Source organism: Triticum urartu, chromosome 6 (assembly GCF_003073215.2).
Source record: "Triticum urartu cultivar G1812 chromosome 6, Tu2.1, whole genome shotgun sequence".
Taxonomy (NCBI): Eukaryota; Viridiplantae; Streptophyta; class Magnoliopsida; order Poales; family Poaceae; genus Triticum; species Triticum urartu.
In genome coordinates, this window is record NC_053027.1 from 191,346,002 (window position 1) to 191,357,676 (window position 11,675).

Here is an 11,675-nt window from a genome sequence, read left to right on the forward strand (position 1 = left end):
TTGTAAAAGCTTTTTTGCAGAAGCAAAAACCCAAGAGATACTTTTCCAAAAAGGAGACCCCTGTCTAGGTTTGTCCGACAAAATGTGGTTTGTCAGTAGCATACTTATACTCCAGAAGTTTTATCAATCACTGGGTCTACCATCAAACAATCTCTTACTCCAAAAGGCCAACATTGCCAAATTAAAATCCCTAAGATTAGGGACACCCATACCCCCAAATTCTTTTTTTCTTCTTCTGGAGATTAAACCCTAACAAGCAAGATGGTACTTATGATGATTGCCCAATTTGCCCTAGAAGAAATGAGACATTTGGGAAGTGATGGCATCAGTGGCCCACTTACGAAACTTCATGATAGACATAAGGTAAGTAGGAATACTAGCAATGCACGTGTCGAGGAGGATAAGTTTACCCCTATAGGAAAGATTCCTGTCTAACCAACCAGAGATGTCTTCAATAATTCTGTCAATAATAGGTTGTATGTCTCCTTTTTAAGTTTTTTTTTTTAAATGGAGGGGCACACCCAAATTCTTAAAAGGGAAGGAGCCAAGTTGACAACAGAAAACCTAAGCAAAGCAACTAGTAGCTACATCATCATCTACATGAATAGTGTGAAGGTCACTTTTGTGAAAATTAACTTTGGTGATAATACATGTTTGAGAATCATTTCGTTCTAGTAATGTGAAATCAAGAGAGTGGCTAGCCAACGTCACAAACAAGCATCACCTAACCGACGTTTACCTGCAGCAGCCACCGCCACACAGCCGGCCGGCCCGCCGGCTTGAAAGTCCAGTTCCCTGATCTCCGTACAGAATCCCTCCGATCCACCGATGGACGGCCACGGGTGGACGCCGCGTCCGGGCTGGACGGCAGCGTCCGTCCGACAGAGGCGACCTGAACGGGTCAAGCCGTTCATGCGCTGGGCGGGTCAAACCATGCACGCTCGAGCCTAGACCGACTAGAGACTAGAGCCGAACGACAAGGACCCATGCGATTCCACGCCCGCCACCCTGGTACGTAGTCGTACTCTCGATCACGACGCCCTAATCGCGCCAGCAAACCGCGTGTTCGCCGGCAAGCCGACGGCGCGGGGGCGCGGGCATATATAGCTCGTGCCCCGGCACCTTCTCCTCAGACAGTCCGTCAGTCAGTCATCAGCCACTGAGGAGCCATTTCCAACCCTCTCGTGCGCATCTTCCACGAGAGCATCAGCAAAGCAAGAATAAAGGCAGCTAGCAGCACGAACAACGGCGGCTAGCGGCTGAAGGAGGGGCCGATGGAGATCGTGAGGATGGGGAGCTCGGCGGGGGGCGGGAGCGGCGTGCGGCGGACGGCGTCGTCGTGGCGGGGGACGTCCGGGAGGAGCGACGCCTTCGGGCGGTCGGCCAGGGAGGAGGACGACGAGGAGGCGCTGCGCTGGGCGGCCATCGAGAAGCTCCCCACGTACGACCGCATGCGCAAGGGCATCCTGCTCCCGGGCGCCGTCGCCGGCGTCGGCGGCGCCGGGCAGGAGGTGGACATCCAGGGGCTCGGCCTCAACGAGAGGAAGAACCTCATCGAGCGCCTCATACGCACCGCCGAGGAGGACAACGAGCGCTTCCTCCTCAAGCTCCGCGACCGGATGGAGCGGTGCGTCTCAGCTCAGCTCATCACCTCGCTTCTGTAGCTCTGTCCATCCATTTCTCTCTCGGCACGACGGGCGCTGATGTTTGATGTGCTTGGCAGGGTTGGGATCGAGAACCCGACGATCGAGGTGCGGTTCCAGAACCTCAACATCGACGCCGAGGCCTACGTCGGCAACCGGGGAATCCCGACGTTCATCAACTTCTTCTCCAACAAAATCATGGTATGCATCTTCGGCGCAGCAGCTTCATGATCCTTCAGTGTCATGGAATGGGAGAACCCAACAAAGTTCACGCCGAGTGGTTCCGACTTCAGCTTCTGATCCTTGTTTGTTTCAATCCTTCAGAATGTGCTGAGTGCTCTGCGCATCGTGTCAAGCGGGAAGAGGCCCATCTCTATCATCCATGACATCAGCGGAATCGTAAGACCCGGCAGGTGAGCGAGAGGTCACGGGCCTGTTTGTTTTGCATCATCTCACAGTTCTTTCCATGTTTTAATCGTGTGGAGTTTCTTCAGAATGTCCTTGTTGCTTGGCCCCCCTGGGTCCGGAAAAACTAGTCTACTCCTGGCCCTGGCAGGGAAGCTGGACTCAACTCTCAAGGTACCCCATCTTCACATCCTTTCGTGATTCTGAGTACTCTGTTTTTCGTTCGATACAGAAATTTGCAATATGACCAGGGAAGATATAGAGATGTAAGTTGTAACATGATGAATTTAAAATTGGAAATGTTCAGGTGTCAGGGAGAGTGACTTACAACGGGCATGACATGCATGAATTTGTCCCCCAGAGGACATCAGCGTACATCGGGCAGCATGACCTTCACATCGGCGAAATGACGGTGAGGGAGACACTGGCCTTCTCTGCGAGATGTCAAGGAGTCGGAACCCGTTACGGTAAGTGACATGGGAGCTGGAAAAAGGGATATCTTGCTATTCACAAATTGCAAAGTGATTCTTATCGTGGTTTCAAATTGCAGACATGCTTACTGAACTCTCAAGAAGGGAGAAAGAAGCCAACATCAAGCCAGATCCTGACATTGATGTCTACATGAAGGTGAGCAGTTATTGCATATACACTGTGAATCAAGAACCTTATTTATTTAGAAGTAAACGGTATTGCCTTTCTGAAGTAAATAGAAACAAACTACAGTTACTAAGTTATTCTGCTCCTCTATCCAAACAGGCCATCTCTGTGGAAGGTCAAGAGAGCGTGATCACAGATTACATCCTCAAAGTGAGCACCATACATAACATGAAAAATAAGCCAAAAAAATGCATATGCCGCTGACACACTTGCATTTTTCGTTCAGATTTTGGGTCTGGAAATCTGTGCAGATACAATGGTTGGGGACGGTATGATCAGAGGCATCTCAGGAGGACAAAAGAAGCGTGTCACCACAGGTATATGCAATATGCAGTGAAGGAATAAATGCGCATAATGATGCCCTTTTGATCATGACAGTGAAATCAGATCTCTAACATCATTGAAATTTAAATAGGCGAGATGCTTGTCGGGCCAGCAAAGGCACTGTTTATGGATGAAATCTCCACCGGTTTGGACAGCTCCACAACGTACCAGATCATCAACTCCCTCAGGCAATCTGTCCACATCCTCGGTGGCACGGCATTGATCGCGTTGCTTCAGCCTGCGCCTGAAACATACGAGCTCTTTGATGACATTGTTCTGCTCACCGAGGGGAAAATCGTGTACCAGGGTCCTCGAGAAAGCGTCCTTGAGTTCTTTGAGGCCGTCGGATTCAGATGCCCTGAGAGGAAGGGTGTTGCAGACTTCTTGCAAGAAGTATGTGATACACAAGAGCTCTCTGTGCTGCACGTTGGGACTAGGAACTCAAAATTTGACCGTGTTTATCATGAATTCACAGGTAACATCTAGGAAGGATCAGCACCAGTACTGGTGCCGAAGTGACGAGCCATACCGATACATCTCGGTCAACGACTTCACGGAGGCATTCAAAGCATTCCATGTTGGCCGTAAGATGGGCTCGGAGCTCAGGGTGCCGTTCGATCGAACCAGGAACCACCCTGCTGCGCTCACGACTTCCAAGTTCGGTATCAGCAAGATGGAGCTTCTGAAGGCATGCGTCTCTAGGGAGTGGCTGCTGATGAAGAGGAACTCGTTTGTTTACATCTTTAAAATAGTTCAGGTATGCATCCCGCTTGTTGAAATTTTCCTCAATTCTGAATTCGGATAGTGATGTCTGATGAATGTTATGTGTTTGTACCAGCTCATAATCCTTGGGACCATCGCAATGACTGTCTTCCTGCGTACGGAGATGCACCGGGACTCAGTCGAGGATGGAGTGATCTACATGGGCGCGATGTTCCTCGGCCTGGTCACGCATTTGTTCAATGGATTCACCGAGCTCGCCATGAGCATTGCAAAGCTGCCTATATTCTACAAGCAGAGGGACCTGCTCTTCTATCCATCATGGGCGTATGGATTGCCTACATGGCTGCTCAAGATCCCGATATCATTCCTGGAATGTGCCGTGTGGATCTGCATGACTTACTATGTCATTGGCTTCGATCCAAACATCGAAAGGTTCTTCCGCCATTACCTGCTGCTTGTGCTGATCAGCCAGATGGCATCGGGTCTCTTCCGGGTTCTTGCTGCATTAGGAAGGGATATGGTTGTTGCAGACACGTTTGGGTCGTTTGCTCAGCTTGTTCTTCTGGTTCTCGGCGGCTTCTTGATAGCTAGAGGTATGTCGAATCTCCCTCCATTCAGCCTCTGTTCATGCAGTTTCAACTGTCAAGAAGATCATGCTGAGTTGTGAGTTCCATTTCTGCAGATAACATCAAGGCATGGTGGATTTGGGGCTACTGGTGCTCCCCTCTGATGTATGCCCAGAACGCCATAGCGGTGAACGAGTTCCTTGGGCATAGCTGGAGGATGGTAATGCAGCGTCTCCTGGACCCTTGATCAGTCGAATTTCAGACAGATAATAAAAAAAAATGCCAATCTTTGCACAGGTTGTTGATCCGACAGACAGCAATGACACGCTAGGCGTACAAGTCTTGAAGTCGCGCGGCATCTTTGTCGATCCAAACTGGTACTGGATCGGTGTTGGTGCCTTACTTGGGTACATCATGCTCTTCAATGTACTCTTCATTGTGTTCCTCGACTTGCTTGACCGTGAGTACCTTCTCCCCAGCCGTAAAATGCATTGATTCGCGCATCGTTAACATCTTACGTTGGCGCTGACATCCTTCTTCTATCCACAGCACTTGGAAAGGGCCAAAATGTTGTTTCTGAAGAGGAACTGATGGAGAAGCATGTGAACCGCACCGGAGAAAATGTAGAGTTGCTGCTTCTTGGAAACGATTCCCAGAATTCACCTTCCAACGGTCAGTAGAAATTCTTGCATAGACTGCATCAAGGAACACATTTCCACCGTTGCATCATTGTGACAAGTGTAACAAATGCAGGAGGAGGAGAAATCACTGGCGCTGACACCAGGGAGAGGGGAATGGCACTTCCATTTACTCCCTTGTCAATCACCTTCGACAATATCAGATATTCTGTGGACATGCCTCAGGTAAGCATAACCAAGAAGTTCTATCCCGGGTTCAACGCAGCGGCAGCTGGCACTAATGACAGATACTAATTGTGATGCACAAATCTTTGACAGGAAATGAAAGACAAAGGTATTACTGAAGACCGGCTAGTGCTCCTGAAAGGTGTTAGTGGAGCTTTCAGGCCAGGAGTTCTTACAGCATTGATGGGCGTCAGCGGGGCGGGAAAGACCACTCTGATGGATGTGTTGGCGGGACGGAAAACTGGCGGTTACATTGAAGGAGACATCAGCATCTCTGGATACCCGAAGAACCAAGACACTTTTGCCCGGATTGCTGGTTACTGTGAGCAAAATGATATCCATTCTCCACATGTCACCGTTTATGAATCCCTCGTGTACTCGGCGTGGCTCCGGTTGTCCCCTGATGTAGACTCAGAAGCAAGACAAGTAAGTTGAATGACCTTTATTCTGCTAGTTCATAAGTAGCTCATCTAATATGCACACTGCAACTGATCTCTGGAGTCCATTTCATGAATTCAGATGTTTGTGGAACAAGTCATGGAACTTGTCGAGCTGACATCACTGAGGGGAGCATTGGTGGGACTGCCAGGAGTGAATGGTTTATCCACCGAACAGCGTAAAAGGCTCACCATTGCTGTTGAGCTTGTTGCCAACCCCTCCATCATATTCATGGATGAACCAACTTCTGGACTGGACGCAAGGGCAGCTGCCATCGTGATGAGGGCGGTCAGAAACACAGTAGACACAGGAAGAACAGTTGTCTGCACCATCCACCAGCCCAGCATCGACATATTTGAAGCTTTTGATGAGGTAAATTGCAGCAAGGACAAGGAAATTGTGTGATCTGTAGAAGTATTGATTGTCTCATGTGAGAACTCACATGTTATTCTTGAATATTTACAGCTGTTCCTGATGAAACGGGGAGGAGAAGAAATTTATGTCGGCCCCTTGGGGCACAACTCATGCCATCTGATCGATTACTTTGAGGTGAGGCTCCTTACTGATCTGGTGAACAGAGCACCCGATTTCCAGCTTATGGCATGCATGATAACCTTGCTTGGTGCCCCAACTGTAGGGAATACAAGGTGTGAAGAAAATCAAGGATGGATACAACCCTGCAACCTGGATGTTAGAAGTGACCACCCTAGCTCAGGAAGATGCCTTGGGTGTCAACTTTGCCGAAGTATACATGAATTCTGACCTATACCGGTATGTTGCAGTCTCAGAGCGTTGTTTCTGTATGTTTGTATACTTCTCCATCATTTCACTGATTCAAATGCATCATGTCAGGAGGAACAAAGCTTTGATAAGTGACCTAAGCACACCTCCACGTGGATCGACGGACCTGTACTTCCCAAAACAGTATGCACAGTCCTTCTTCACACAATGCATTGCTTGCCTGTGGAAGCAGCATAAGTCCTATTGGAGAAATCCATCATACACTGCAACTAGAATATTCTTCACGACGGTTATCGCTCTCATCTTTGGCACCATCTTTTTGAACCTAGGACAGAAAATGTAAGTACCTTCGCTAACAACTCCAGCTGACACTGATCCATAATGACACAGCGTGAGAAAGAAACTTATATGTACTTCATCTTTACTTTCAGCGGCAAGAGGCAGGACCTGTTCAATTCTTTGGGTTCCATGTATGCAGCAGTTATTTTCATTGGAATTCAGAATGGCCAATGCGTTCAACCTATTGTCGATGTCGAGCGAACAGTTTTTTACCGAGAAAAAGCTGCTGGCATGTACTCTGCTCTACCCTATGCTTTTGCACAGGTAATGGTCGTTGCAGAATATTTGAAACGAAAAGATTGAACTTTTGCTCCTTCAACTTTTTTTTTACAAAATCTAATGATGTTAACCATTCAACAGGTTTTCATTGAGATCCCACATGTCTTCCTACAGACCATTATTTATGGTCTGATTGTTTACAGCTTGATTGGCTTGGACTGGGCATTTATCAAATTCTTTTGGTACATCTTCTTCATGTTCTTCACTTTCCTGTACTTCACATTTTATGGGATGATGGCAGTCGCCATGACGCCAAACAGCGACATTGCTGCCATAGTCGCAACTGCATTCTATGCAGTATGGAATATCTTTGCCGGTTTCCTAGTCCCCCGACCAGTAAGTGTCCCATGACTGGTTTATTTGTAGTGAACCAACCTGTACATTTTCTCCATACTGCCGATGCTAAACTATATGTGTCTTGTCTGGCTTGCAGAGGATACCAATATGGTGGAGGTGGTACTCATGGGCATGCCCGGTGGCATGGACACTCTACGGGCTTGTTGCCTCACAATATGGAGACATTGCAGACGTTACGCTGGAGGATGGGGAACAAGTGAACGCTTTCATCCACAGATTCTTTGGATTCAGGCATGATTACGTAGGTTTTATGGCTGCCGGTGTTGTAGGATTCACTGTTCTCTTCGCTTTCGTTTTTGCCTTCTCCATCAAAGTCTTGAACTTCCAAAGAAGATAGAGAGGCTATCTGAAAACAGCTTCAGATCTCGCTATAGCTAATAGAGTGTTGGCACTTGGCAGTAGGGAACACAGGAAAGTAAGTTTAGAGACGGAATATTCGGTATCCGTTTCTTAGGCAATTAACGTATTTCTTAGATCAGTAGTTCAATTATGTATATATACTGTATATTGTAACTATCAGAGAAGGGCCCGTTGTAATTTTGTAAAGTTCAACAGTTCAAATATTTTATGCAAGATTGTCTATCTTTGGTTCAGTTGATACATGTTCCCTACGAAAAGCCCATTACCGACTAACATGGCCTAAAAGATGACTTGGCTTATATAATTCCGAAGAATATTGTGGGAAACTAAACAAATTTCCAGTGAAAACTAGCTTCGGAAACTGCTGGTATAATCAAGATTTGTGAATGGTGATGCGGTGTGTTTGTGTTCAGCATATAAATTACTCGTTCACAAGTACTCCCTCTGTAAACAAATGTAAGACGTTTTGGCAGTTTAAATATCATCATAGCACTTAGAAAATAGAGCCTTAATGAAACTTAAAAAGAAGAAACTCGCATTTCAACGACTAACAGGGTGCTGCTATCTGGCTGAATGTATTCACATTTTCAATCGTTGAGGTTCTCAAATCCAGTTACTATCTTGTTTCGACAACTAACAGGCTATTGTGTCTCAAATTGTTTTGTTTACTAAAACTCGATAATTTTGGAGCAGCAAACATGATTTCATCATAGCCCTAAGAATTCGAAATAGTAGCATAAGACTAATGCTGGTAGAATCGACACTAGGTAATCAACTCTGAGAACAGGCATCCACTGAAGTCCGCCAGATTCTGCAGATTTAAGTACGGACTACCTGAAGGAGTGTCGCGGTCCCCTGCAACCCAATCGATCCCACCGACATCGAATCCTCCTGCCTCCATCACGGGCGCAGCAGCACCTCAACCTCGTCTGCTTCAGAGGAAAGCTCCCCCTTCCGGCCCTACCCGGCTCCCCCCTGCGGGCTCCGGCGGCCGCCGCTCCTAGTCCGCAGGGTGCCTTGGAATCCGCGCGAGCCCCCGTGGGAGGTTTTTTTTACAGCCCCATTTCCTTTTGGGATAAATTGCACATGTTTCGTTCCAACTCCGTGGGAGGGCATGTACAATGGTTGATAAGATATTCTTATCTTAGGTCTTGCATGTAATTAAGAGATGACAAAAAAGATGTCTACAATGAGTCATTTCTTAACCTAAAAACGTGGTGACAGATATTATGCTAAGATATCATTTCTTGTCTTATCTTAAATAAGAGAAGATAAGTCTTTTCTTATGAGTTCTCTCTCCTCCACCTCATTATTTATTCTACATGGCACTCCTAAGATAGCACCATTATACATGCCCTAACTCGTTGGCGTCAGACGCCTCGTTTGCCTTCCACCCGTTCCTTACACCGCATGATTTGAATCACTCTAATGCAGTGGCGGTGCTACTAGGAGTCAAAGCAAGTGATGTCAAAGCTATGTATATGTGAAGAGCATATCAGGTGCTACCGATCTGCCCATGCTACCATGCCATGGAACAATGGCACCCGTTAAAGCATAAATGAAGGGATAGGATGCAACGTTTGATGTTCTTTTCTATACAGTCCCTTAAAAGATGCTTCACTTCTCAGTTTTTTCTACTTTATGGCATGGATACCAACAATACCTAAAATTTGGTCAAAATTAGATGAAAACAAAAAAAATCTAGAGGCATCCCTATTAGCCCTGGACAAAACAGATTCAACACCAATATCACAGTCCCCGCATAGGTCCTCGTGATCTATCACCGCATCGAGTGGAGCAACTACATAATATGTGAATTTGAAATCTATGTTGCATGCACGCCTTCATTTGAGTAACATGGACATTGAAGAGCAAGATTGAGAAACAAAAGGAGAAACGGACATCAACTTGGACTAAAACAGAAATAGATAGCTCAAATTGTACATGTGCTTTTTGGTCGCTCTTCCTCGTCTTCCATGTTTCCATAGGAAAGCGATTTGGTAGAAGGAACTAGAATGGGGAAGGACCTGGAATGAGAAGAAGACCAAATATAAGAATGCAAATATAAATGTGCCATGGACTAGAACATCCCTTCGCAATATTTCACTTTCTCAGGGTGGTTCCTAAACATTAGATAAGGGGTGCTTCCACACCAATCTTGTTCGTCCGATATGAATTCATTGGTTGTCATTGCATCGTAGCATGGGAAACATCTGTATCACTGGATATGTTCCCTGTACACATGCATATACGTAGGCATAGGTGTATTAGTGCTGCTAATCCAACTTTTGTGATGTCACTTGACATCATATACAACATGTAGCACCGACACTACTCTAATGTACTGGCTCTTAACTTGACATGTCATAGATAGTGGATTTTTTAGATAATTATCAAAGTACATTGTCTCTTACTTCTCTATTGCATTTAATCAGATTAAGGATTATATTTGCATCTTAATCTTGTGGCCTAGTGGTAGAAAGAAAGAAACAAGTGAATAATAGGAAGATAAGCCATAACAAATTAAATCATTAATTACACTGCAGCCAAACGAGCTAAGGGTCGTATATCCAGTAACTTATTCCCCGACTTCATAAACTCATCGATCTTATTTTTCATTGCCTCAACCTCTCCTTATCTCTTGAGCATCTCCATTGACACCTTCCTTCCATTAAGCCAACCCATCCTAGATGATGGAGTGGGACTTCTAGGTACTCTTTCCTCTCCATCACCACCATCTTCCTCACCATCGTCCATCTCGGAAGAAAAATGTTCCATGACTTCCCATGCATTGGAGGAGCGTCATCATTCCTCGATTTCCACTTGTCGTTGCTTTCCAACACATTCTAATAATGTTGAAGGCCAAATATTTATCCTACAACTTGGCCATTACCGTGTCGGATAATCTCATCCTACAACATACAAATGTTCAGAGTGTTGCAAATGTGATGTTGAAATACCTATACAGTATTTCCATGTGTGTACGTTGTTGTATTCATCTTGGAATTGATGTAATCCAGTTCACGTTGTTGTACAAATTGATCCTATCTCTTGTAAGTTATCGTAGGGATCAAGTCTCGCACAACTTGAACCGACCTCCGTAAATCTCTCCTGTTATATACCAATCCCTTGAGTTAGTAGGTCATGGAGTGCCTCACCCAAATAATTTCCTTCTCTGGAAAGCTTAGGTACCCCGCAGAGCAGAGGCACAAGGATGTTTGGTTACCTCGACGACACCACCGGAACGAGGTGGAGGTCCAGGAGCCGGATAAATCTGGCACAAAGAAGGTATCAAATCCGTTGCATGAAATTTGGATTTATCAAGATCCCTCTCCCGAGAGATCCTCGCTCAAGTCTCCCATATCACATTTTCTACACCACTTTGGAAGCTCCTTATAGTGATGCTTTCGTCTCAATCTCGTGCCTGAGAAATTCAACTTCGCACCTTGCTCGCAAATACAAAGAAGGGGAAGATGACGGCGACTGCATACTTCACCAAGATGAAAAGAATAGCAGATGAGATGGAAACCATCGGGAACAAGGTGGATGAAGATGATCTGATCTCACAAATCCTTGCGGGGCTGGACAACAACTATAATCCTTCTGTCTTCACCATCTCTGCAATGACTAGTCATGCAAATTAGTTGTCCTTGTCCCTTGGCAATTTGTACGGGAAACTTATTGTAGCAAAAGGGCACCCTGAAGCCTAAAATTAGGCGGGAAAATAATCTACCAATCATGCCAACAAAGGGGGGCGGGCGTCTACTGGGGTCCACACTGGAATAATGGCAGTGACTATGATGATCCTGATGGTGGTAGCAGTAGCAGCTACCAATCCAAAATGAAGCAAGGCAACAACGGTTCCTATCCTAGCGGTGGTCATCCTGGTGGTGGCTACCAGGGTGGGAGCGGCTATCATGTTGGAGGCGAATGTCAAGGCAACAACGGGGGTGATACTGAAGAGAAGTGCCAGATTTGTC

At 46.1% G+C, this 11,675-nt stretch overlaps 1 protein-coding gene and 1 pseudogene across 1 annotated transcript; both read left to right on the forward strand.

Moving 5' to 3' along the window:
* Positions 1-742: 742 nt before the first annotated feature.
* On the forward strand, positions 743-7,928 carry LOC125512309 (ABC transporter G family member 39). The gene is made up of 23 exons (XM_048677403.1): positions 743-1,627; positions 1,724-1,844; positions 1,968-2,056; positions 2,138-2,222; positions 2,356-2,515; positions 2,599-2,675; positions 2,805-2,855; positions 2,932-3,022; positions 3,121-3,422; positions 3,505-3,786; positions 3,868-4,345; positions 4,435-4,538; positions 4,616-4,778; positions 4,868-4,990; positions 5,072-5,181; positions 5,275-5,607; positions 5,701-5,991; positions 6,085-6,168; positions 6,257-6,390; positions 6,472-6,699; positions 6,792-6,963; positions 7,060-7,314; positions 7,412-7,928. Exons 1-23 carry the CDS (start codon positions 1,275-1,277, stop codon positions 7,670-7,672), a joined length of 4,347 nt encoding a protein of 1,448 aa, XP_048533360.1. The 5' UTR covers positions 743-1,274; the 3' UTR covers positions 7,673-7,928.
* Positions 7,929-11,234: 3,306 nt separating this feature from the next.
* On the forward strand, positions 11,235-11,309 carry LOC125517766 (annotated as a pseudogene).
* Positions 11,310-11,675: the final 366 nt, after the last annotated feature.